At 63.7% G+C, this 26,925-nt stretch overlaps 1 protein-coding gene across 1 annotated transcript in view; it reads left to right on the top strand.

The window, feature by feature from the left end:
• Positions 1-26,925, top strand: part of LOC112544729 (protocadherin-1) — a 118,836-nt gene that overhangs the window by 36,060 nt on the left and 55,851 nt on the right. The window contains 6 exon segments of the mRNA XM_075900010.1: positions 2,674-3,488; positions 8,543-10,000; positions 10,002-10,118; positions 10,120-10,254; positions 10,256-10,331; positions 10,334-10,737. Coding sequence (XP_075756125.1) covers positions 2,674-3,488; positions 8,543-10,000; positions 10,002-10,118; positions 10,120-10,254; positions 10,256-10,331; positions 10,334-10,737 — 3,005 coding nt within the window.

The raw sequence follows: 26,925 nt of genomic DNA on the forward strand, positions 1-26,925 counted from the left end.
CGCTGGTGGCGTGTCACAGTGTGGGGGGGTGAGATGGGGCGCTGGTGGAGTGTTGCAGTGTGGGGGGTGAGATGGGGCACTCGTGGCATGTTGCAGTGTGGGGGTGAGATGGGGCGCTGGTGGCGTGTTGCAGTGTGTGGGGTGAGATGGGGCGCTGGTGGTGTGTTGCAGTGTGGGGGGTGAGATGGGGCGCTGGTGGAGTGTTGCAGTGTGGGGGGTGAGATGGGGCGCTGGTGGCTTGTCGCAGTGTGGGGGGTGAGATGGGGCGCTGGTGGCGTGTCGCAGTGTGGGGGGTGAGATGGGGTGCTGGTGGCGTGTCGCAGTGTAGGGGGGTTGGAATGGGGCGCTGGTGGCGTGTTGCAGTGTGGGGGGTGAGATGGGGCGCTGGTGGCGTGTCGCAGTGTGGGGGGTGAGATGGGGCGCTGGTGGCGTGTTGCAGTGTGGGGGGTGAGATGGGGCACTGGTGGCGTGTTGCAGTGTGGGCGGTGAGATGGGGCGCTGGTGGCGTGTCGCAGTGTGGGGGGTGAGATGGGGCGCTGGTGGCGTGTTGCAGTGTGGGGGGGTGAGATGGGGCGCTGGTGGCGTGTCGCAGTGTGGGGGGTGAGATGGGGCGCTGGTGGCGTGTCGCAGTGTGGGGGGTGAGATGGGGCGCTGGTGGCGTGTTGCAGTGTGGGGGGTGAGATGGGGCGCTGGTGGCGTGTTGCTGCAGTGCTGGGCTGGGGTGCAGTGTCTCTGGTCTGCGCTGCGAGGCTGGCTCTGGCTCTGGCTCTGGCTCTGGCCCACTGTGCAGTGCAGGTGGGAACCCTTTGCAGTGCGTGCTGCAGCATCTGCCCGGGTGTGGTGGCTATTTGCATTGGGCCTGGCTGGTGGGCAGGGGCAGGCGTCATGCTGTGTCCGTACGCAGGCAGGGCTTTCCCTAGCAGTGGCAGGCTGCTGGGAATCGGCTCTTCCTCGTGTGTGTGTGTGTGTGTGTGTGCATGTGCGTGCTTGGCACCGGGCGAGGGGCGCTGCCCCTCGGAGCCAGGCTGGCCGTGCAGTGACCGGGCCGGGGCGCTGCCCCTCGGAGCCAGGCTGGCCGTGCAGTGGCCGGGCCGGGGCGCTGCCCCTCGGAGCCAGGCTGGCCGTGCAGTGGCCGGGCCGGGGCGCTGCCCCTCGGAGCCGGGCTGGCCGTGCAGTGACCGGGCCGGGGCGCTGCCCCTCGGAGCCGGGCTGGCCGTGCAGTGACCGGGCCGGGGCGCTGCCCCTCGGAGCCAGGCTGGCCGTGCAGTGGCCGGGCCGGGGCGCTGCCCCTCGGAGCCAGGCTGGCCGTGCAGTGGCCGGGCCGGGGCGCTGCCCCTCGGAGCCAGGCTGGCCGTGCAGTGGCCGGGCCGGGGCGCTGCCCCTCGGAGCCAGGCTGGCCGTGCAGTGACCGGGCCGGGGCGCTGCCTCTCGGAGCCGGGCTGGCCGTGCAGTGACCGGGCCGGGGCGCTGCCCCTCGGAGCCGGGCTGGCCGTGCAGTGACCGGGCCGGGGCGCTGCCCCTCGGAGCCAGGCTGGCCGTGCAGTGACCGGGCCGGGGCGCTGCCCCTCGGAGCCGGGCTGGCCGTGCAGTGACCGGGCCGGGGCGCTGCCCCTCGGAGCCAGGCTGGCCGTGCAGTGACCGGGCCGGGGCGCTGCCCCTCGGAGCCAGGCTGGCCGTGCAGTGGCCGGGCCGGGGCGCTGCCCCTCGGAGCCAGGCTGGCCGTGCAGTGGCCGGGCCGGGGCGCTGCCCCTCGGAGCCAGGCTGGCCGTGCAGTGGCCGGGCCGGGGCGCTGCCCCTCGGAGCCGGGCTGGCCGTGCAGTGACCGGGCCGGGGCGCTGCCCCTCGGAGCCGGGCTGGCCGTGCAGTGACCGGGCCGGGGCGCTGCCTCTCGGAGCCGGGCTGGCCGTGCAGTGGCCGGGCCGGGGCGCTGCCCCTCGGAGCCGGGCTGGCCGTGCAGTGGCCAAGCCGGGGCGCTGCCCCTCGGAGCCGGGCTGGCCGTGCAGTGACCGGGCCGGGGCGCTGCTCCTCGGAGCCGGGCTGGCCGTGCAGTGGCCGGGCCGGGGCGCTGCCCCTCGGAGCCGGGCTGGCCGTGCACTGACCGGGCCGGGGCGCTGCCTCTCGGAGCCGGGCTGGCCGTGCAGTGGCCGGGCCGGGGCGCTGCCTCTCGGAGCCGGGCTGGCCGTGCAGTGGCCGGGCCGGGGCGCTGCCTCTCGGAGCCGGGCTGGCCGTGCAGTGGCCGGGCCGGGGCGCTGCCTCTCGGAGCCGGGCTGGCCGTGCAGTGGCCGGGCCGGGGCGCTGCCTCTCGGAGCCGGGCTGGCCGTGCAGTGGCCGGGCCGGGGCGCTGCCCCTCGGAGCCGGGCTGGCCGTGCAGTGGCCGGGCCGGGGCGCTGCCCCTCGGAGCCAGGCTGGCCGTGCAGTGACCGGGCGAGGGGCGCTGCTCCTCGGAGCCGGGCTGGCCGTGCAGTGGCCGGCCCGGGGCGCTGCTCCTCGGAGCCAGGCTGGCCGTGCAGTGACCGGGCCGGGGCGCTGCCTCTCGGAGCCGGGCTGGCCGTGCAGTGGCCGGGCCGGGGCGCTGCCCCTCGGAGCCGGGCTGGCCGTGCAGTGGCCGGGCCGGGCAGTACTGAGGGATGGCGTGGGCTGTCCCTAATCTGCGGTTTCTGTGCTTCCTTGCAGCCCCCCTCCAGTTCAGGATGAGGTGGCTGGCAGCCTGCATGGGCCTGGGGCTCTTCTTGCAGCTGCCCACCCTGGGTGCCGGGACACGGGTGCTCTACAAGGTGCAGGAGGAGCAGCCGCCCAACACGCTCATTGGGAGCCTGGCTGCCGACTACGGCTTTCCCGACGTGGGGCACCTCTATAAGCTGGAGGTGGGGGCCCCCTACCTGCGCGTGGACGGCAAGACGGGAGACATCTACACCACGGAGACCTCCATCGACCGGGAGAGCCTGCGCGAGTGCCTGAGCCAGCTGCCCGGGGACCCCTGCTTCCTGGAGTTTGAGGTGTCCATCACGGACCTGCTGATGAACAACAGCCCGCGCCTGCTGGAGGGGCAGATCGAGGTGCTGGACATCAACGACAACACGCCCAACTTCGCCACGCCCGTCATCACGCTGGCCATCCCCGAGAACACCAACCTGGGGATGCTCTTCCCCATCCCCCTGGCCACGGACCGCGACGCGGGCGCCAACGGCGTGGCCTCCTACGAGCTGCTGGCCGGGCCCGAGGCGCAGGAGCTGTTCGGCCTGCAGGTGGCTGAGGACCAGGACGAGAAGCAGCCGCAGCTGATCGTCATGGGGAACCTGGACCGGGAGCAGTGGGACTCCTATGACCTGACCATCAAGGTGCAGGACGGAGGCAGCCCCCCGCGGGCCAGCAGCGCCCTGCTGCGCATCACCATCCTGGACATGAACGACAACGCCCCCAAGTTTGAGAAGGCCCTGTACGAGGCGGAGCTCTCGGAGAACAGCCCCGTGGGGCACTCCGTCCTGCAGGTGAGCGCAGCAGGCCCTGGGCCACGGCCCCGCCAGGCCAGTCCTACTCAGCCCCCAAGGGCATCCTGTGAGCCTCAGGCGCGTGGCAGCAGAGCAGGCTGCATGGTGGCGGGAGGGGCACCGCAGAGCTGTGCCAGGGAAGCCCAGGGCGGGGCTGGCGGGGGCTGTGGGTCGGGCGTGAGGGGCACCGCAGAGCTGTGAGTGGGAAGCCCAGGGCGGGGCTGGCGGGGCTGTGGGTCGGGCGTGAGGGGCACCGCAGAGCTGTGAGTGGGAAGCCCAGGGTGGGACTGGCAGGGCTGTGGGTCGGGCGTGAGGGGCACTGGCAGAGCTGTGAGTGGGAAGCCCAGGGTGGGGCACTGGCAGAGCTGTATGGAGCTGGTAGGGGCTGTGGGTCGGGCATGAGGGGCACACAGGGCCGGACAGGGATGGCGGGAGCTGCAGGTCGGGCATGAGGGGCACTGGCAGGGCCGTACGGGGCTGGCGGGAGGGGCACTGGCAGGGCCGTACGATGCTGGCGGGAGGGGCACTGGCAGGGCTGTACGGGGCTGGCGTGAGGGGCACTGGCAGGGCCGTACGGGGCTGGCGGGAGGGGCACTGGCAGGGCCGTACGATGCTGGCGGGAGGGGCACTGGCAGGGCGGTACGGGGCTGGCGGGAGGGGCACTGGCAGGGCCGTACGATGCTGGCGGGAGGGGCACTGGCAGGGCGGTACGGGGCTGGCGGGAGGGGCACTGGCAGGGCCGTACGGGGCTGTCGGGAGGGGCACTGGCAGGGCGGTACGGGGCTGGCGGGAGGGGCACTGGCAGGGCGGTACGGGGCTGGCGGGAGGGGCACTGGCAGGGCCGTACGGGGCTGGCGGGAGGGGCACTGGCAGGGCCGTACGGGGCTGGCGGGAGGGGCACTGGCAGGGCCGTACGGGGCTGTCGGGAGGGGCACTGGCAGGGCCGTACGGGGCTGGCGGGAGGGGCACTGGCAGGGCCGTACGGTGCTGGCGGGAGGGGCACTGGCAGGGCCGTACGGAGCTAGCGGGAGGGGCACTGGCAGGGCGGTACGGGGCTGGCGGGAGGGGCACTGGCAGGGCGGTACGGAGCTAGCGGGAGGGGCACTGGCAGGGCGGTACGGGGCTGGCGGGAGGGGCACTGGCAGGGCGGTACGGGGCTGGCGGGAGGGGCACTGGCAGGGCGGTACGGGGCTGGCGGGAGGGGCACTGGCAGGGCCGTACGGGGCTGGCGGGAGGGGCACTGGCAGGGCGGTACGGGGCTGGCGGGAGGGGCACTGGCAGGGCGGTACGGGGCTGGCGGGAGGGGCACTGGCAGGGCCGTACGGGGCTGGCGGGAGGGGCACTGGCAGGGCCGTACGGGGCTGGCGGGAGGGGCACTGGCAGGGCCGTACGGGGCTGGCGGGAGGGGCACTGGCAGGGCCGTACGGTGCTGGCGGGAGGGGCACTGGCAGGGCGGTACGGGGCTGGCGGGAGGGGCACTGGCAGGGCCGTACGGGGCTGGCGGGAGGGGCACTGGCGGGGCCGTACGGGGCTGGCGGGAGGGGCACTGGCAGGGCGGTACGGGGCTGGCGGGAGGGGCACTGGCAGGGCGGTACGGGGCTGGCGGGAGGGGCACTGGCAGGGCCGTACGGGGCTGGCGGGAGGGGCACTGGCAGGGCCGTACGGGGCTGGCGGGAGGGGCACTGGCAGGGCCGTACGGGGCTGGCGGGAGGGGCACTGGCAGGGCCGTACGGTGCTGGCGGGAGGGGCACTGGCAGGGCGGTACGGGGTTGGCGGGAGGGGCACTGGCAGGGCCGTACGGGGCTGGCGGGAGGGGCACTGGCAGGGCCGTACGGGGCTGGCGGGGCGGCTGGGGCAGAGACGCGCTGGGAACCCGCCCGGCTGCGCTAAACACTGGCTGTGCACTGGGACCGTCTCTCCCTTTCGGCCGCGCCAGACATCTCTGGGGGCAAAGCGGCTCCTTGGGCCTGGCTGCTCGGGCAGCGCCTGCTCGGCCGTGCTGGGGTTGAGCAGCCGCCGGACGTGCCCAGCCCCTGCCAGCCCCGGCTGCTCGCGTGGTACAGCCTCCGCAGACAGTTTTGAGCCCAAGCGTGGCATCCCAGTGCCCATCCTGATTGGCTGGGGGCCCTGCGGGGCGGGTCTCGGTGGATTTGGTGGAAGGGGCCCCGGGCCAATGGGAGCGGACGTCTGTTTATCTGCTGCTGCCATCTTAATAAGCGGCGCGAGGCCAGCCTGGCGGCTTGGCACACTGGTCTTGCTAGGGATCGGGGGGTTCCATTGCTCGTGCGGGGGGGGAGGGATCAAAGGATGAGATCGGGAGGGTTCATTGCTCGTGCGGGGCAGGGGATCGAAGGGTGGAAGTGGGAGGGTTCATTGCTCCTGCGGGGGGATCGAAGGGTTGGATCGGGAGGGTTCATTGCTCCTGCGGGGGGATCGAAGGGTGGGATCGGGAGGGTTCATTGCTCCCGCGGGGGGATCGAAGGGTGGAAGTGGGAGGGTTCATTGCCCCCGCGGGGGGATCGAAGGGTGGGATTGGGAGGGTTCATTGCTCCCGCGGGGGGATCGAAGGGTGGGATTGGGAGGGTTCATTGCTCCCGTGGGGGGATCGAAGTGTGGAAGTGGGAGGGTTCATTGCCCCCGCGGGGGGATTGAAGGGTGGAATTGGGAGGGTTCATTGCTCCCGCGGGGGGATCGAAGGGTGGGATCGGGAGGGTTCATTGTTCCCGCGGGGGGATCGAAGGGTGGGATCGGGAGGGTTCATTGTTCCCGCGGGGGGATCGAAGGGTGGGATCGGGAGGGTTCATTGCTCCCGCGGGGGGATCGAAGGGTGGGATCGGGAGGGTTCATTGCTCCCGCGGGGGGATCGAAGGGTGGAAGTGGGAGGGTTCATTGCCCCCGCGGGGGGATTGAAGGGTGGAATTGGGAGGGTTCATTGCTCCCGCGGGGGGATCGAAGGGTGGGATCGGGAGGGTTCATTGTTCCCGCGGGGGGATCGAAGGGTGGGATCGGGAGGGTTCATTGTTCCCGCGGGGGGATCGAAGGGTGGGATCGGGAGGGTTCATTGCTCCCGCGGGGGGATCGAAGGGTGGGATCGGGAGGGTTCATTGCTCCCGCGGGGGGATCCAAGGGTGGGATTGGGAGGGTTCATTGCTCCCGTGGGGGGATCGAAGGGTGGAAGTGGGAGGGTTCATTGCCCCCGCGGGGGGATTGAAGGGTGGAATCGGGAGAGTTCATTGCTCCCGTGGGGGGATCGAAGGGTGGAAGTGGGGGGGTTCATTGCCCCCGCGGGGGGATTGAAGGGTGGAATCGGGAGGGTTCATTGCTCCCGCGGGGGGATTGAAGGGTGGGATCGGGAGGGTTCATTGCCCCCGCGGGGGGATTGAAGGGTGGAATCGGGAGGGTTCATTGCTCCCGCGGGGGGATCGAAGGGTGGGATCGGGAGGGTTCATTGCTCCCGTGGGGGGATTGAAGGGTGGGATCGGGAGGGTTTATTGCTCCCGTGGGGGGATCGAAGAGTGGGATTGGGAGGGTTCATTGCTCATGCGGGGGGAGCAAAGGGTGGGATCGGGAGGGTTCATTGCTCCCGTGGGGGGATCGAAGGGTGGGATCGGCAAGGTTCATTGCTCTTGCGGGGGGATCAAAGGGTGGGATTGGGAGGGTTCATTGCTCCCGTGGGGGGATCGAAGAGTGGGATCGGGAGGGTTCATTGCTCATGCGGGGGGAGCAAAGGGTGGGATCGGGAGGGTTCATTGCTCCCGCGGGGGGATTGAAGGGTGGGATCGGGAGGGTTCATTGCTCCCGCGGGGGGATCGAAGGGTGGGATTGGGAGGGTTCATTGCTCCCGCGGGGGGATTGAAGGGTGGGATCGGGAGGGTTCATTGTTCCCGCGGGGGGATCGAAGGGTGGGATCGGGAGGGTTCATTGTTCCCGCGGGGGGATCGAAGGGTGGGATCGGGAGGGTTCATTGTTCCCGCGGGGGGATTGAAGGGTGGGATCGGGAGGGTTCATTGCTCCCGCGGGGGGATTGAAGGGTGGGATCGGGAGGGTTCATTGCTCCCGCGGGGAGATGGAAGGGTGGGATCGGGAGGGTTCATTGTTCCCGCGGGGGGATTGAAGGGTGGGATCGGGAGGGTTCATTGTTCCCGCGGGGGGATTGAAGGGTGGGATCGGGAGGGTTCATTGTTCCCGCGGGGGGGTTGAAGGGTGGGATCGGGAGGGTTCATTGCTCCCGCGGGGGGAACAAAGGTTGGAGGCAGATAAGGTGGCAGAGCTGAGAGCAGCTTTCGTCTTTGCGGGGAGAGTGACTCCTCCGCTGGTGCGGGGAGCGGGGGAAGGTGGAATTGGCAGCGAACAACGTTTGTTCTCCCTCCAAATGTACTGAGCCCGAGAGCGGCCGTCGGCGAGGGCAGAGCCAGTCACCACAGGGCAGACAGGCTTGTGTTACAGAAATGCTGCTGGGGAAGCCGTGCAGGGTATGGGCAGTCCCCCCTGCAGTTCTGCTGTTGCCCCTCGATCCCAGCCTGCCCCCCACCTGCTCTTCCTGTCCTGGCTCCCCCCCTCATTCTCCAGCTAGGCTGCTCCCCTCAGAACTGACCCACGCCTCCTGCCACTGCCCAGCCCCATCAGGCACCTCCCCAGCTCTGCCACTGCCCCACAGGCCTGAAGTCAGTCCCCCCCCCATTCCAGTCCCAAGATTCCCCCATGCTCCTGCTCCTCAATCTCCACATGCAGCCTCCTGCTGTCCCAGCCCGGGGTCTCACCCAGTCCTCCAGGCAGCACTCAACATGGCTGCCCCTGGGGATCCTGCTCAGCAGAGGGTGTGCCCGGCCCGGCTGCTGCCAGGGCTCCGCCTGGCCCACCCGGCCAAGCCACTGCTGGCTGGCTGGTTCCCATGGAGAATTCCTCGCATGCCAGAGCTGCAGAGCAGGGAGTGGGGCTGACTAACCGGTCAGGCCGGTTTCGCTGGAGCAGCTTCTCAGGTGCTCTGGTCCCCAGTGGGCGGGGAGTTGGCCTCCCGGCTCCTGTTCACCGTGTCCCCCTCGCTCCTCCCACAGGTGAAAGCCAACGACTCGGATCAGGGCGCCAATGCGGAGATCGACTACTCCTTCCACCAGGCCTCGGACGTGGTGCGTCGCCTGCTGCGTCTGGACAGGGCCACGGGCCTCATCACCGTGCAGGGGCCCATTGACCGGGAGGATGTCAACATCCTCAAGTTCTCCGTCTTGGCCAAGGACAAGGGGGCCAACCCCAAGAGCGCCCGCACCCAGGTGGTGGTGACCATCAAGGACATGAATGACAATGCCCCCTCCATCGAGATCCGGGGCATTGGCCTGGTCACCCATCAGGATGGCATGGCCAACATCTCCGAGGACGTGCCCGTGGAGACGGCTGTGGCGCTGGTTCAGGTGTCTGACCGGGACGAGGGCGAAAATGCGGTGGTCACCTGTGTGGTGGCTGGCGACGTCCCGTTCCAGCTGAGGCAGGCCAGCGAAACGGGCAGCGATAGCAAGAAGAAGTACTTCCTGCAGACCACCACGCCGCTGGACTACGAGGCGGTGAAGGAGTACACCATTGAGATTGTGGCCGTGGACTCGGGGAACCCGCCCCTCTCCAGCACCAACTCCCTCAAGGTGCAGGTGGTGGATGTGAACGACAACGCCCCGGTCTTCAGCCAGAGCCTCACCGAGGTGGCCTTCCCTGAGAACAACGCTCCCGATGACCTGGTGGTGGAGGTGAGCGCCAGTGACGCGGACAGCGGCTCCAATGCCAAGCTGGTTTACTCCCTGGTGGTGGACCCCTCCTCCAAGGGCTTCTTCTCCATCGACCCCGAGTCGGGCGAGATCCGCGTGAAGACGGTGCTGGACCGGGAGCAGAGGGAGCGCTACGAGTTCCTGGTGGTGGCGGCTGACAAGGGCAGCCCAAGTCTCAAGGGCACCGCCTCTGTGGCCATCAACGTCATGGACAGGAACGACAACGACCCCAAGTTTATGCTGAGCAGCTACAACTTCTCGGTGATGGAGAACATGCCGCCTCTGAGCCCGGTGGGCATGGTGACGGTGATTGACGCCGACAAGGGGGACAACGCCCGCATTCAGCTGTCGGTGGAGCAGGACAACGGGGACTTTGTCATCCAGAATGGCACCGGCACCATCCTCTCCAGCATCTCCTTTGACCGGGAGCAGCAGAGCACCTACACCTTTCGGCTCAAGGCGGTGGATGGCGGGGACCCTCCCAGATCCGCCTACGTGGGGGTGACTATCAACGTGCTGGATGAGAATGACAACGCCCCCTTCATCACCTCCCCTTCCAATGCCTCCTACAAGCACCTTCTGCCCCACACCAGCCCTGGGCAGCAGGTCAGCAAGGTCAAGGCTGAGGACATCGACTCGGGGGTGAATGCCGAGCTGTCCTACAGCATCACGGGGGGCAACCCCTTCGAGCTGTTCCAGATCTCGCCGCAGAGCGGGGACATCACGCTGGAGAAGGAGATCCTGCGCAAGCACCACGGTCTGCCACCGCTTGGTGGTGCGAGTCAACGACCGGGGCAAGCCCTCGCGCCACGGCACCGCGCTGGTGCACTTCTACGTCAACGAGACCCTGGCCAATCGCACGCTGCTGGAGACCCTGCTGGGGGCACAGCCTGGACACGCCCTTGGACATTGACATCGCCGGCGACCCCGAGTACGAGCGCAGCAAGCAGCGCAGCAACATCCTCTTCGGCGTCATCGCCGGCATCGTGGCCGTCACCCTGGTCATCGTGCTGGTGGGTGCTGGTGCGCTACTGCCGGCAGCGGGAGGCCAAGAGCGGCTACCAGGCCGGAAAGAAGGAGACCAAGGACCTGTATGCCCCAAGCAGGGCAGCAAAGGCGGCAAGGGCAAGGGCAAGGGCAAGAAGAGCAAGTCCCCCAAGCCGCCCAAGCCGGCTGAGGACGAGGAGGAGACGGGGCTGCAGAAATCCCTCAAGTTCAACCTGATGAACGACTCGGTCAGCGACAGCCCCCGTATCCACCTGCCTCTCAACTACCCGCCCGGGAGCCCGGACCTGGGGCGCCACTACCGCTCCAACTCCCCGCTGCCCTCCATTCAGCTGCAGCCCCAGTCGCCCTCCGCCTCCAAGAAGCACCAGGTGGTGCAGGACCTGCCTGCTGCTAACACCTTTGTGGGCACGGGGGACAGCAACTCCACGGGCTCGGAGCAGTACTCGGACTACAGCTACCGCACCAACCCCCCGAAATACACCAACAAGCAGGTAGGAGAGCTCGTCCTGAGCCCGCCGGACGCCCCCCATCTGCACCGGGGCGCCATCTGGACAGAGGTGTGGGAGTGAGCATGGACCCAGCCGGGCCTGGGGGGCTGGCCGAGGACTCATGGAGCAGCTAGCCTGGCTGGATCCTGGGCAGGGTGGCCGAGGGGGGGAGCCGCTGGCGGCATTGCTGGGGGTTGCCCTGCTGGAAGGAGCCGTGCATGCGCCGGGCGAGAGGGTGGGTGGCCTGGCTCCACGGCCCCAGGGGCAGCCGACACTGCCCACCCCTCCCTGCCCCTGGCTGCCCTCCACGGGCTGAGTTCCAGCCCTGCCTGGGGCCGGGTGCTGTGCCCGGTCCCAGCTCTGCAGTGCCAGGTGGGGCTCTGGGGAGGGGCTGAGCCCGGATGTGCCGTTGTGCAAGGCAGAGGTGGGAGAGACGCTTCTGCTGCTGGTGCGGCTGGCTGGCTGGGGAGCTTGGCCGGGGCCCGGGACCAGGGACCAGCCCTCGCTCTCTGGGGCGCTTGGTCCTTTGCTCCAGCCTGTCATTGGAGCTGTTGATGCGGCAGCCGCTGCCAAGCCACAGGAGAGACTGTGGGATGGCTCCTCATCCGGGCTGTCTGTGTGTCAGGGTGGGGGTCTCTGCAGGGAGCGGGGGCTGTGCTGGGTATGGGGGTCTCTGCAGGAAGCGGGGGCTGTGCTGGGTATGGGGGGTCTCTGCAGGAAGCGGGGGCTGTGCTGGGTATGGGGGTCTCTGCAGGGAGCAGGGGCTGTGCTGGGTATGGGGGTCTCTGCAGGGAGCAGGGGCTGTGCTGGGTATGGGGGTCTCTGCAGGGAGCGGGAGCTGTGCTGGGGGTCTCTGCTGGGAGCAGGGGGGCTGTGCTTGGTATGGGGGGGTCTCTGCAGGGAGCGGGGGCTGTGCTGGGTATGGGGGTCTCTGCAGGGAGCGGGGAGCTGTGCTGGGGGTCTCTGCTGGAGCAGGGGGGCTGTGCTTGGTATGGGGGGGTCTCTGCAGGGAGCGGGGGCTGTGCTGGGTATGGGGGTCTCTGCAGGGAGCGGAGGGCTGTGCTGGGTATGGGGGTCACTGCAGGGAGCGGGGGCTTGTGCTGGGTATGGGGTCACTGCAGGGAGCGGGGGCTGTGCTGGGTATGGGGGTCACTGCAGGGAGCGGGGGCTGTGCTGGGTATGGGGGGTCTCTGCAGAGGAGCGGGGGCTGTGCTGGGTATGGGGGTCACTGCAGGGAGCGGGGGCTGTGCTGGGTATGGGGGTCTCTGCAGGGAGCGGGGGCTGTGCTAGGTATGGGGGGTCACTGCAGGGAGCGGGGGCTGTGCTGGGTATGGGGTCACTGCAGGAGCAGGGGGGTTGTACCAGGGCTTGGTCACTTTCTTGCCACATGGGGAGGCAGAGCAAAGGTCCTGGCTGCATCTTGAGGGACTTGGGCAGTCGGGGCAGGGAGCTGGGAGCCCGGCTGCTTCATCCCCCTGGGTCCTGTTGGGATCTGCCAGTGGGTGGGTGTGCGCAGGATTGACCTTGTATCCTGTACCCCCTCCCCCACTGCATTGTCCTGTACCCCCTCCCCCACTGCACTGTGTCCTGTACCCCCTCCCCCATTTGCATTGTGTCCTGTACCCCCTCCCCCATTGCATTGTGTCCCATGGGGCTGGATCTGCCATGGGCCTGGGCTGCCTCGATTTATTTGGCCTCAATAAAGTTGTCTATTTTTGTCAATGCTGTGTCTTGTTTTCCATAAGGCTGGCTGTGCCAGTCCCATTCCATGGCGCTGCCTGTCCACCCCCGTTCCATGGCGCTGCCTGTCCCACCCTCGTTCCATGGCGCTGCCTGTCCCACCCTCGTTCCATGGCGCTGCCTGTCCCACCCCCGTTCCATGGCGCTGCCTGTCCCACCCCCGTTCCATGGCGCTGCCTGTCCCACCCTCGTTCCATGGCGCTGCCTGTCCCACCCCCGTTCCATGGCGCTGCCTGTCCCACCCCCGTTCCATGGCGCTGCCTGTCCCACCCCCGTTCCATGGTGCTGCCTGTCCCACCCCGTTCCATGGCGCTGCCTGTCCCACCCCCGTTCCATGGCGCTGCCTGTCCCACCCCCGTTCCATGGTGCTGCCTGTCCACCCCCGTTCCATGGCGCTGCCTGTCCCACTCTCGTTCCATGGTGCTGCCTGTCCCACCCCCGTTCCATGGTGCTGCCTGTCCCACCCCCGTTCCATGGCGCTGCCTGTCTCACCCCCGTTCCATGGCGCTGCCTGTCTCACCCCCTTCCATGGCGCTGCCTGTCTCACCCCCGTTCCATGGCGCTGCCTGTCCCACCCCCGTTCCATGGCGCTGCCTGTCCCACCCTCGTTCCATGGCGCTGCCTGTCCCACCCCCGTTCCATGGCGCTGCCTGTCCCACCCCCGTTCCATGGCGCTGCCTGTCCCCACCCCCGTTCTCATGGCGCTGCCTGTCCCACCCTCGTTCCATGGCGCTGCCTGTCCACCCCCGTTCCATGGCGCTGCCTGTCCACCCCCGTTCCATGGTGCTGCCTGTCCCACCCCCGTTCCATGGCGCTGCCTGTCCCACTCTCGTTCCATGGCGCTGCCTGTCTCACCCCCGTTCCATGGTGCTGCCTGTCCCACCCCCGTTCCATGGCGCTGCCTGTCCCACCCTCGTTCCATGGCGCTGCCTGTCTCACCCCCGTTCCATGGCGCTGCCTGTCTCACCCCCGTTCCATGGTGCTGCCTGTCTCACCCCCGTTCCGTGGCGCTGCCTGTCCCACCCCCGTTCCGTGGCGCTGCCTGTCCCACCCCCGTTCCGTGGCGCTGCCTGTCTCACCCCCGTTCCGTGGCGCTGCCTGTCTCACCCCCGTTCCGTGGCGCTGCCTGTCCCACCCCCGTTCCGTGGCGCTGCCTGTTCCATCCCTCCTGACCGTACTGGCCCTGTTCCATGATACTGCCTGTCCCACCCCTCCTGGCTATGCTGGCTTCATTCCATGGTTCTGCCTGTCCCACCCTCGTTCCATGGTGCTGCCTGTCTCACCCCCGTTCCGTGGCGCTGCCTGTCCCACCCCCGTTCCGTGGCGCTGCCTGTTCCATCCCTCCTGACCGTACTGGCCCTGTTCCATGATACTGCCTGTCCCACCCCTCCTGGCTATGCTGGCTTCATTCCATGGCGCTGCCTGTCCCACCCTCGTTCCATGGTGCTGCCTGTCTCACCCCCGTTCCATGGCGCTGCCTGTCTCACCCCCGTTCCATGGCGCTGCCTGTCCCACCCCCGTTCCATGGTGCTGCCTGTCCCACCCCCGTTCCATGGCGCTGCCTGTCTCACCCCCGTTCCATGGCGCTGCCTGTCTCACCCCCGTTCCGTGGCGCTGCCTGTCCCACCCCCGTTCCGTGGCGCTGCCTGTTCCATCCCTCCTGACCGTACTGGCCCTGTTCCATGATACTGCCTGTCCCACCCCTCCTGGCTATGCTGGCTTCATTCCATGGTTCTGCCTGTCCTGCCCCTACTGGCCTTGCTAGATTCAGGCCTTAATCGGTACCCAGGCCAGGCTGGTACCCAGAATTTCCAGCGGTGCGCTGCAATCTTCCTGCCTTGCCTGTTCCCCTTTCCCCACTGCTGAGGTCCCACCCAGCCCCTCCTATTCCCCCAAAGCCCTGCCCATGCACTGTGTCTTCCCCTGCAGGCTTGCCCCCATCCACTCCTCTCCCTCCCCACTGTTGCTGCTCCCCCATACCCCACACGGGAGGAGGTAGCCCCCGCTGAGGAGAGGCTGGAGTGGGCATCCAGGCCCAAGCCGGGCACCTGGCCATGCGACTTGCCACGTGGGAGCCCTTGCCTGCCAGGCTGGCCCCCGGTGCCCACATACGCTGAGTGCAGCAGGGTCAGCGTGGGCTGCATGTTGCACGTGGAGGGGGCTGCCTGTGGCAGGGAGCAGGGGGCTCTGAGTGGGCCGGGCAGGGAGCAAGGAGCTATGCTCCAGCAGGCAGGAGGTTATGCACGAGCCACTCCACCAGAATGCTCAGGGCCTCCTCCCCTGCCCAGAGCTGCCCCTTTGCTTGGGTCCCCACCTGCGGGATCCACCGTCTCCCTCCTCCTTTCTCCGAGGGCTGGTTCTTTGTGCTTGTGCCCACTGCAGGCAGGTGCCCATGGGGGTGTTTGGTGCAGGAGGGGTGAGCGTCCTGCTCTTTGGGCTCACGGAGGCAGCCTTCTGAGCCCTGCTGCACGTGGAGCTGACGAACGCCCACAAAGGCCTGCGCTTGGGTGGCAGCAGCTAGCGCCAGCCCTGCCCTTGTAGCTCTGCAGCTGGGAGGGTTCTGTCCAGTGCACACGACTTTGCATTTATTGCCATTGGATCAACTGCAGGGTGCTGCCCAGTCACCCATAGGTGGGAGATCCCTGTGGAGCTCTGCACACTCAGCTTTGGACTTCCCTGGCTTGAATAATGTCTCTGCAAACTTTGCGCCTTCCTTTCTCCAGCCCAGCCGCGGGGCCCCTTCCTGTTGGCCTCTCTGTGGAGACCTGGCCCTTCGCTCCATCCTGTGGCTAGTCCCCGATCCGGGAGAGGATCTTACTTTGCTCAAGAGCCTGGGGGGCCTTGTCAAAGGCTTTCTGAAAGGCCAAGTCTACCCTAGCCACCGACTCGCTGGTCTACCTGCTTGTGCCACTTCCGAGAGTCCTCAGAGGTGGGGGAGGCACGAGTCCCGTCCATAAAGCTGCGCTGGCTCTTCCTCCACCAGTCGGGTCTCTCTCTCCGGGTCTGTCTACACTACCCCGCTAGTTCGAACAGGGAGGGTAATGTAGGCATACCGCACTTGCAAATGAAGCCCGGGATTTGAATTTCCCGGGCTTCATTTGCATAAGCCGGGCGCCGCCATTTTTAAATCCCGACTCGTTCGAACCCCGTGCCGCGCGGCTACACGGGGCTCGAACTAGGTAGTTTGAACTAGGCTTCCTATTCCGAACTACCGGTACACCTCGTTCCATGAGGTGCATGCCCTGGTGGGGGAGGGGCTGCAGGGGCCATGCCCAGTGCATACCCTGGTGGGGGAGGGGCTGTGCCTGGTGCGTACCCTGGTGCATACTAGGAAGCCTAGTCCGAACTACCTAGTTCGAGCCCCGTGTAGCCGCGCTGCACGGGGTTCGAACCAGCGGGGATTTAAAAATGGCGCCGGCCGGCTTATGCAAATGAAGCCCGGGAAATTCAAATCCCAGGCTTCATTTGCAAGTGCGGTATGCCTACATTACCCTCCTACTTCGAACTAGCGGGGTAGTGTAGACAGACCCTCCCTGATCAGTCGGTTCTCTGCTGCGTTTCCTGTCCTGAGGGTCGGCTCGCTGCCCTGTAAGTGCATGGTCACCCCGGGAGTCCTCGGTACAACCGGCACCACGGCCGCTGCCTTTCAGTCCCCTGGGCCAAGGTGCGATTCGGGGACACATTCCCTGCCACAGTTCGTGGGCAAGAGCCCTGGGCCCAGGGCCTGGCTGCTGGTGGCTTGTGCTGCCATAGCCATGGAGGGGCATAGATGTACCGTCTACAGCACCCTCCCTCTCGCCACATGTCAAAGGGCGCCTCTGGCCTCCCTCCCTCTGCTCTTTAGCCAGGGCGGTCTCTTCCTGTCACCTCTTCTGTGTAGGGCTGGACATTTAAAGTGAGCCTCCCCATGGTGCCTGAAATAGCATTTACCTCTTGTGACTGTCCCTTCTAATTTCTGTCTGACAAGGGACCTCAGCTTTGTGTGGTTCCCCATTTAATGAGAAATGTTTCCTGGAAGCTGGGCACTCGTGCGGCGGCTCAGAAGATATTCAAATGCCACCCAGCTGATTAGCCAGGCACCTTTGTGTTTCCACGGGTGGTGCACATTCGTACGTGCTTCGGTGCACAGAAAAATGAAGTCTACACATGGGTGGAAAAAATCCCCCACACGGCTGAACAAGAGTAGAGGGGGCATTGTTGCCAGGGTGGGGATATTGAGGGATGGGAGGGTGAAGTGACATTGGCCCTATGTGCCACCTGTACTTGAGGGAGGTGACATGGGCTCTGCACCATAAGCAACCTGTAGCCCAGGGGAAGGCGACATGGACAACTGGTGCTACTTGTACTCTGGGGGAGGTGACATTGATCCTATGTGCCACCTGTACCCTTGGGATGTGTGTGACAGGGGTGCCACATGCCACTTGTACTATGAGGGAGGGGACACAGTGCGGTGTGCCACCTGCAATGTGGAGGAGGTGATATGGTACGGTGTGCTGTCTGTACTTGGGGGAAGTGACATGGTGTGGTGTGCTGCCTGTAATGTGGAGGAGGTGATATGGTGCGGTATGCTGCCTGTACTCTGAGGGAGGTGACATGGTGCAATATGCTGCCTATACTCTGGAGGAAGTGACATGGTGCAGTTTGCCGCCTATACTGTGGAGGAGTTGACATGGTGCAGTGTGCCGCCTGTACTGTGGAAAAAGTGACATGGTGCAGTTTGCTGCCTATAATGTGGAGGAGGTGACGTGATGCAGTATGCTGCCTGTACTGTGGGAAAAGTGACATGATGTAGTGTGCTGCCTGTACTGTGGAGGAGGTGATATGGTGCAGTGTGCCACCTGCACTGTGAGGGAGGTGACATGGTGCGGTATGCTGCCTGTACTCTGGGGGAAGTGATATGGTGCAGTGTGCTGCCTGTACTGTGGGAAAAGTGACATGGCGGTATGCTGCCTGTATTCCGGGGGAGGTGACGGTGCGGTGTGCCACCTGTATTCTGAGAGATTATATCAGGGTTGGTAATGGTCCATATCCATGGTGAAAGGTGACAAGGGGTTGTGAACAGCCTGTACACATGTGTAGGGTGTGTGTGTGTTATAACATGGGAATTGTCTGTAGTACTTGGAATTTATGCCTCAGTTTCCCTTACATGGATAGTGGTGCCCATGGAGTGGAAAGGGTGCCATGCCGGGTTCGTACCCTGGGCAGGGGAGGCGCTCTGGGGATATGCCCGGTGCATACCCTGTTGGGGCCGTGCCCGCTGCATACCCAGGTGGGGGAGGGACTGTGCCCGGGGCATACCCTGTCGGGGGAGGGGCGGGCTGCAGGGGCCAGGCCCGGTGCGTACCCTGGTGGGGGAGGGGCAGTGCCTGGTGCATACCCTGTCGGAGGACGGGCTGCAGGGACCGTGCCTGGCGTGTACCCTGGTGGGGGAGGGGCTGTACCCGGTGCATACCCTGTCGGGGGAGGGGCTGTGCCCGGTGCGTACCCTGGCGGGGGAGGGGCTGTGCCCGGTGCGTACCCTGGCGGGGGAGGGGCTGTGCCCGGTGTGTACCCTGGCGGGGGAGGGGCTGTGCCCAGTGCGTACCCTGGCGGGGGAGGGGCTGCGGGGGCCGTGCCCGGTGTGTACCCTGGCGGGGGAGGGGCTGTGCCCAGTGCGTACCCTGGCGGGGGAGGGGCTGCGGGGGCTGTGCCCGGTGCGTACCCTGGCGGGGGAGGGACTGTGGGAGCTGTGCCCGGTGCCTACCCTGGTGGGGGAGGGGCTGTGCCCGGTGCCTACCCTGGTGGGGGAGGGGCTGTGCCCGGTGCCTACCCTGGCGGGGGAGGGGCTGTGCCCGGTGCCTACCCTGGTGGGGGAGGGGCTGTGCCCGGTGCGTACCCTGGCGGGGGAGGGGTTGTGCCCGGTGCCTACCCTGGCGGGGGAGGGGTTGTGCCCGGTGCGTACCCTGGCGGGGGAAGGGCTGTGCCCGGTGCGTACCCTGGCGGGGGGGGGCTGTGCCCGGTGCGTACCCTGGCGGGGCAGTGCCCGGTACGTACCCTGGCGGGGGAGGGGCTGTGCCCGGTGCGTACCCTGGCGGGGGGGGCTGTGCCCGGTGCCTACCCTGGCGGGGGGGGGCTGTGCCCGGTGCCTACCCTGGCGGGGGGGCTGCGGGGGCCATGCTCGGTCGCTGCTGCCTGCGCTCCGGCTCACCGTGGTCGAATGGCAGCTCCTTGGCACAGAGCCCGCCGGCGAGCCCCGTGGGGAGTGAGGTCATGGGGAATTGGTCCGTCGTGGAGTCCTGTGATCACGCAGTTGTTCCAGTCACTGGTTGCTTTGCTGTGTGCGATTCCCACTGCCCTGCGCTGCTCTGCAGTGACTGTGTACGTGCCTCAGTTTCCCCGGGCCCAGCATGAGGATGGGAGGCCGGACACGACTTGCTGGGGAAGCGTGTTCCATCTCTCCGTGGGCCGGGAGCAGGGGCGGCCGGGGGCTGGGGCAGCGGCTGGGAGTGGGAGATGGTGTCCAGCTGGCCCTGGGGGCTGGAGCTCTGGGTCCCCTGTCCCCAGGCTGGGCTGCGCTGGCGGCTCCTGGCTCCCGTAGCAACGCTGGGGACCGACAGACCGTCTGCTCGCTGACCTCAGAGTCTGCCTGGCTGCGGACGGGGCTGCAGGGCCCGGGGGCTCCCCCCCTGCCCGGTGCCCCGGTGGCCCCGCCTCGGCCTGCATGGGGTGGGGTGAGCTGCCCGTGCTGGTTGTTTGCCAAGGCCCTGCCGGGCTCAGTGCCAGTCTGGAGCCAGGCCAAGCACTGGGCCCGGTTAATCAGCCCCATGTTCTGCGTGGGGGTGTTCATGGCCCTGCTGTCACTGGCCAGGCTGCTGTGTGTGTCAGTGCCCCAGGTGCCGTGGGGGAGTGCTCAGTGGAGTGGGGGGGAGGAATGGTATGATGGGGTGTGCGGGAGTGGAGGGAGGGGTGCTGTGGGGCTGTGTGGGTGGGATAGGGTGCTATGGGGCGGGGCTGTGGGCTGGGTGGAGGGTAGGGAGCTGTGGGGTGGGTGGAGGGCAGGGTGCCATGGGGCGGGGCTGTGGGGTGGGCAGAGGTGTCATGGGATGGGGCAGGTGAAGGGAGGAGGCCGTGGAGCGGGTGGAGGGCAGGGTGCTGTGGGGCAGGGCCATGGGGCGGGCGGAGGGCAGGGTGCTGTGGGGCAGGGACATGGGGCGGGTGGAGGGCAGGGTGCTGTGGGGCAGGGCCATGGGGCGGGCAGAGGGCAGGGTGCTGTGGGGGGTGCACATGGGTGATGCGCCAGCTGTGCGCAGCTGGGCTGTCAGCGTGGGGTTGATGAGCGCCGGCCCCCCGGGGCTGGAGGCAGAGCGCACCGAGAGCTGCTCCCGGCTGTGGGGCCTGGGGCCTGTGGGTCACTGGTTGCTGTAGGGGCCAGATCCGACCCCCCAGAGCAGCTGGGGCGAGTGGCAGTCTCCGTGGCGGGAGGGGCCGTTGGGGGGCTGTGAGCGGTGCCCTGGAGCGGGGCTGCCCAGGGACACGGTGCGGGGCCTGGCGCACTGGCGCAGCCCTGCCCCTCTGGGCCCGGCGCCGCGTGCTGGAGTGGGCGGAGCCGCCCGCCCCGCCGGGCTGTGGGGCGCTAGGGCAGTGAGGAGCCATTGAGCCCCCCCCTCGGCATCCCCCTCGGCTGTTTGCTGTCTCACAGTCTCTGCCCTTCCACTGACTGCGCTCAGCGCTGGGGCACCCTCCCAGCCGGCCCAGTGCCCCCGAGGGAAGGAATCACCAAGTGAGCCATCCCCTCTCACTTCTGACACCGTCCCTGCCCACGCTGGCTAACAGCCACTGATGGACCTGCCCCCCACGACTCTCTCGCTCTCTTGAACCCTGTGATCGTCTTGTCCTTCACAGCTTCCTCTGGCGAGGAGTTCCACAGGTCGACTGCGCTGCAGGAGGAAAACCTTCCTTTGGTTTGTTTAAACCTGCTGCCTATTCATTCATTGGGTGGCCCCTGGGGAAGGGATAACTAACTCCTTTTTGTTCACTTTCTCCTGGTTTTACAGCCCTTTATCATACCCCCCTCAGGCTCCTCTTTCCTAAGCTGGAAGTCCCCGTCCTATTAATCTCTCCTCATGGCAGCTGTTCTATACCCTTCATTAGTTTTGTTGCCCTTTTCTGAACCTTTTCCAATGCCAAGAGATCTTCTTGGAAACGAGGTGCCCACCTCTGCAGGCAGTGTTCAAGGGGCGGGCATCTCCTGGATGGATGCAGAGGCAAGAAGAAGTTCCCTGTCTCGTTCCCTAGCCCTCTCGTAACGATCCCCAGCATTCTCTTTGCTTGTCTTGACGACTGCTGCACGCTGAGCGGACGTTTTCAGAGAACTCTCCAAATGGCTCAAGATCTCTCCGGTAGTTGTAGCTACGTCAGCCCCCGTCCTGCTGTACGTAGAGTTGGGGTGATGTGTTCCAATGGGCATTACTTTACATTTAGCCACATCACGTTTCATTTGCCATTTTGTTCCCCAGTCACCTAGGGTGTGTCTAGACTACAGGGCTTTCTCGACAAAACGATACCCGCGTCTACACTGCCGCTGAGTTCTGTCGACACAACGGCGATAGAACTCGGCAGTTTTGTCGACGGCTGGAAACCTCATTCTACGAGGGATAACACCGTTTGTCGACAGTTCCTGGGCAGACCCCCACTTCATCAGATGCATCTGGCAACGTGGTTCCTTGCCACAGAAGCTGATGCAACAGACTGTGGAAAATACCCTGCACCTTTGGCAGGAGAGCCAGGTAACCCTGCACCTTGAAGATGGGCTCATTCGAGGGAGATCGCCACGGCAGGTGATCGACCCTTCTTCCCGGGCCCCCTCTAGGATCCGCGAGGAGAAGGCTTCCCTGGTGCTGCCCAGAAAATGGAGCTAGTAGGGACAATGCTGGACTGCACCTCCACAAGAGAGAGCTTCAGGACCATGGCCACCCTCCTCAGCCAGCTGTGGACTCCAGGGAATAGCTCAGATGTCTGGGTTACAGGCTCTTCTGTCCTTGCATCACCCAGCGTGCCAGGCTGCAGCCATGCGGCATGCCAGGATGGTTGAGATCTGTGCAGCTGCCCAGCGCAGGACGCATGGACACGAGAGGGCAGGCCCCCTAGGAACGCCAGGGATGCAGAGAACTCTCCTCTCCAGCTCTGCCGCCCACGCCGGTGATCCTGGCTACGTTCCCACTGGATGGGGGACAGACCTGCAGTGCACCGCCAGACCAGGCCTCCACGGCAGCGTTCAGAGCTCAGAGCCATCCCTCTCCCAGGCCTGGCGTTTCTTCCTGTGCCGTGCAGGGCCACGTCCACAGAACGCAGGCGGCGGCGCTGGGCCCGGGATGTGGGAGGGACAAAGTGGGCGAGGTAACAGCTGTTACTGGACCCACTTCTGCCCATGGGACACAAGCTTCAGGCCAGGGAAACAAGGCCGCGTCTGGTTTTGTAACTGATCGACTCTAAGCAGCTGGCCACAGAGTCCCTGCGACTGCAGGGTACCTGATAAATCCCTCCAGGGCGACCTGTCCCTGTGCCAAGCGGCTGCCTGAGCACTTTCTGATAAATAATTCCTGAGAAGTGCACTCAGCAGTCCCGCTGCCTGCCGGGGCGTGAGCATGGGTTTCATGACGTCAGCGGGTCAGCGGCTACGTGGGGGGCAGCAGTCGACGCCTCGCGCTGCTGGGTCTGATACAGTGGCAGCGGTGCAGGGATGCACCGGCTCCCCACGTGAAGGTTAGCGGATGAACCTAGGCCCCTCGGCTACGCACATACATGGCTACACTCTCACCCCTAGTCCCTACTGCCCAGGGCTCTCCCGGGGACACTGCACCGGCACTAACTCAGCCACCTCCCGTCCCTACAGTTGCCAGATTCCTCAGGGATCTTATTTCTGTGCTTCCTCAGCCCAGGAACCTCTCCCGTGTGAGACTTAGGGCGTCTCTCTGGCCCACCTGTCTCTTTAGAGCTGTACAATCAGCTGGAAGGGGACCTGGGGGCCCACTTACCCCTTGGCTGTTCCATCAAAATAAAGTGACCATCCCCTTCAATTGTTACCAGGTTGTTTCAGATCCTCACCGGGGACGAGGCTTTCGCTTGCCAGCTGAGCATCCTACCGGCTGGAATGAGCCTCGGAAGGAACCCTGCAGGCCCTTGACTTGCTAGGGCCATTCATGTTGCCTGCATTAAACAAGCCTGGTTAGAAGCCACCTCAGGCTTCGGCGTTCAGGCCAAGCGCTAACTAGCAGAGCTCGGGGTGAGGCCTAGTGGAGGGGGCGGGGCGGTACCCACTGAGGGGGTTGGTGCTGCCCACTGGCCTGGGTGGAGTTAGGGTCTGATCCAGTCGGGCAGTTCCTGGGTTCCCAGGAATCACTGAACTGCAGGGGTAGTTCTGCTCCTGTGTGCATCGGGGTGGTTGGAGCCCGGTGGCTCCAGGAAATCCTGCTGCTCCCTGTTCTGCCCCAGGTGACACAGCGTCAGGGATCTGCAGCTGTGGGCTGGGCTTGTATTCACCCTGGACTCTTGCAGTAGCTTGTATCTCCGAGGAACCGGGGCCGGCAGGCGCTCCAGGCTTGGTGGGGCTGAGGAGAGAGGCCAGATCTCCAGATGGCAATCAAAGGAGGCACAGGAGTATCTGGGGGCAGGCCCCTGGAGGCGCTCAGCGTCACTGACTACCCGTGCAAGCAGGCTGTGCACTGGCCATGTCGGTCCCAGGATACTGGAGGGCCAGGGGAAGTAATAGCTGTTACTGGGCCCTTTGACCTTCGTTTGCAAGCGCAGCCTCGATAGTGACGGTGCTGGGTACAGCTAGCACACTGTGCTGTGCCCTGCCTGCGCCTGCAGGGTGTGTCTGCAGGGTGTGCTGTCTGGAGTGACTCACCAGGGAATGCTGTTCCCCTGAGTCAGTGCTAGTCCTGTGCTGCAGGGAGTGGGTGATGTGACAGGGCTGTGTGTCTGCTCTGAGTCAGTGCTAACCCCAGGGACTAAGGCAAACAGGCCCTTCTTGGTTGTCAAGGTCTAAATGTCTTGGTCAAGGTTTAATAAAGAGAAATGCAAAGTGCTCCACTTAGGAAGGAACAATCAGTTCCATACATACAAGATGGGAAGTGACTGTCTAGGAAGGAGCATGGCGGAAAGGGATCTAGGGGTCATAGTGGACCACAAGTTGAATATGAGTCAACAGTGTGATGCTGTTGCAAAAAAAGCAAATATGATTCTAGGTTGTATCAACAGGTGTGTTGTAAGCAAAACTCGTGAAGTCATTCTGCCGCTCTACTCTGCGCTAGTTATGCCTCAGCTGGAGTACTGTGTCCAGTTCTGGGCGCCACATTTCAAGAAAGATGTGGAGAAATTGGAAAGGGTGCAGAGAAGAGCGACAAGAATGATTAAAGGTTTAGAGAACATGACCTATGAAGCCAGGCTTCATGAACTGGGCTTGTTTAGTTTGGAAAAAAGATTAAGGGGGGACATGATAGCGGTTTTCAAATATCTAAAAGGGTGTCACAAGGAGGAAGGAGAAAATTTGTTCCTCTTGGTTACTGTGGACAGGACAAGGAGTAATGGGCTTAAAGTGCAGCAGGGGAGGTTTAGATTGGACATTAGGAAAAAATTCCTAACTGTCAGGGTGGTCAAATATTGGAATAAATTGCCAAGGGAGGTGGTGGAATCTCCCTCTCTGGAGATATTTAAGAACAGGTTGGATAGACATCTGTCAGGGATGGTGTAGATGGAGCTTGGTCCTGCCTTGAGGGCGGGGGGCTGGACTCGATGCCTCTCGAGGTCCCTTCCAGTCCTATTATTCTATGATTCTATGATTCTATTAGGTCTGGACTGCAGAGAAGCATCTGGCATGTCACAGTATCAGTAACCACAATAACCTTCCCGATAACACCATCCTTGCCACCATGGACGTAGAAGCTCTAGACATCAACACCCCACATGAAGACGGATTACAAGCAATTAGAAACACTATCCCAGAGGACACCACTGCCAACCTGATAGCAGACCTATGTAACTTTGTTCTCACCCACAATTATTTCCAGTTTGAGAACAACTTATACCTCCAGATCAGCGGCACAGCCATGGGTACACGCATGGCCCCACAGTACACTAATATCTTTATGGCTGACCTAGAACAATGTTTCCTCAACTCCCGTCCCCTTTTACCCCTTCTCTCCTTACGCTACATCGATGACATCTTTATGATCTGGACGCATGGCCAAGAAGCACTGGAGACATTCCAGAGATTTTAACAACCTACACCCCACCATCAGTCTCAGCCTGGACCATTCTATACGAGAGATCCATTTCCTGGACACCACAGTACAAATCAGCAATGGAAAATTAGACACCACTCTCTACAGAAAACCCACTGACTCATACAGTTACCTACATGCCTCCAGTTCCCATCCAGAACACACCACACGATCCATCGTCTATAGCCAAGCCCTTCGATACAACCGCATCTGCTCTAATCCCACTGGCAGAGACCAGAAACTTCAGCATCTCTACCAAGCATTTATAAACCTCAACTACCCACCCGGAGAAATAAAAATGCAAATTGAAAGAGCCAAACGAATACCTAGAAACCATCTACTTGAAGACAGACCCAAGAAAACCAACAATAGAACACCACTTGTCATCACCTACAGCCCCCAACTTAAACCTGTCCAACACATTATCAATAAACTACAGCCTATACTGGAACAGGATACTAAACTCCAAGAAGCTCTGGGAGACAGACCCATAGTCTCCTATAGACAACCACCTAACCTCAAGATGATTCTTACCAACCACCACAGGACATACCACACTAATACCAACCCTGGTACCTTCCCTTGCAACAAACCCCGTTGCCAGCTTTGTCCACATATTCACTCTGCTGATACCATTATAGGACCTAACCAAGTGAGTTATAAGATCAAGAACACATATTCCTGCTCATCCAGAAATATAATTTATGCTATCATGTGCCGAAAGTGTCCGTCTGCTATGTACATTGGACAAACGTCTCAGACACTTCGCCAAAGGATCAATGCCCACAAAACAGATATTAGGATCACAAAGAAAAAACAGTTTCTTGCCATTTCAACCAGAAAGGACATTGTCTCAACAACTTGATTACCTGCATCCTGCTTCAAAGGCCTTTTCAGACCACACTTGAAAGAGAATCCTCTGAACTGTTATTCATGCTTAAATTCGACACTTTACGCCTAAGTTTAAACAAAGACATTAATTATCTTACCCATTACAAAGATAGCTTCCCCAATTATCACCTCTAATATCATTAGCTCACAGACATTTACCTCCTACCCCCCCCCACTCCGCATCCCCCTTCAGTTCTGAAATGTGATTTGTCCTTTTCATGTGTGTTCATTTTTTTAATTGTATCCTTTGGTATATATGGTTGTGACTATTTTCTTCCACTATTTGATCTGAGGAAGTGGGTCTGGCCCACGAAAGCTCATCACCTAATAAACCATCTTGTTAGTCTTTAAAGTGCTACATAGTCCATTTTTTTGTTTCCCAATGCCAAGTGCATCCAACGATTGCCGGCTTGTTCAGAAGTGGGTGGTGGTCCCGTTTGCCTCCACTACCCTGTGCTGAGGGCTGGAGCGTAAGTGCTTTGCCCTGGACAATTCAGAACTCAGGTAACTGAAGTCCAAACTCTGCTTCCGTAAATCCCTGCAAGTGGTTTCCATCAGACATGAGGCTTCCTTTGTCCTTAGACAATGTGACAGTTGTGTGTGCCTGTGTTCTCCAGGAGCTTCAGAGGGGGAGCCAAGTGAGCCTGTAACTGGAAAAATAGTCTTGCAGCACCTTAGAGACTAGAAAACATGCCGATGGCCTCCTCCTCCTCCGGAGGCAGCTGCTTTTCAGTGACAAGTGAAGAAGTCTTCACACAATGCACAGGCAACCTGTGGAACTCCTTGCCAGAGGATGTTGGGAAGGCCAGGACTATACCAGGGTTCAAAAAAGAGCTAGATACATGCATGGAGGACAGGTCCATCCACAGCTATTAGCCAGGATGGTCAGGAATGGTGTCCCAGCCTCTGTTTGCCAGAAGCTGGGAATGGGTGACGGGATGGATCGTTCCCTCTGGGGCACCTGGCGTTGGCCACTGTGGGCAGACAGGACACTGGGCTGGACGGACCTTTGGTCTGACCGTGCCTGGCTGCTCTGATGTTCACGTATGACCCTGTGAGCAGGGGCGCAGACTGGATCTGTCTTCTGTGGCAAGGCCGCCTTGCTGGCACAGCAGATTAGAAATCTTTCACTGGCTTTCGATCACTTTTAAAAGGGTTTAAGGAATGAATTTGAAATCGACTGTTTCTTTCACCCCAAGGCCACCGCGCTGGCTGTTTGCTGCACTGTGTGTCTGGCGTGGCCTTTGGAGGGTCAGAACTGGGAACCAGGGTAGAGTATTACAGGTCTGACTGCTGGAGT

This window comes from Pelodiscus sinensis, chromosome 17 (genome assembly GCF_049634645.1).
Source record: "Pelodiscus sinensis isolate JC-2024 chromosome 17, ASM4963464v1, whole genome shotgun sequence".
Classification (NCBI taxonomy): Eukaryota; Metazoa; Chordata; order Testudines; family Trionychidae; genus Pelodiscus; species Pelodiscus sinensis.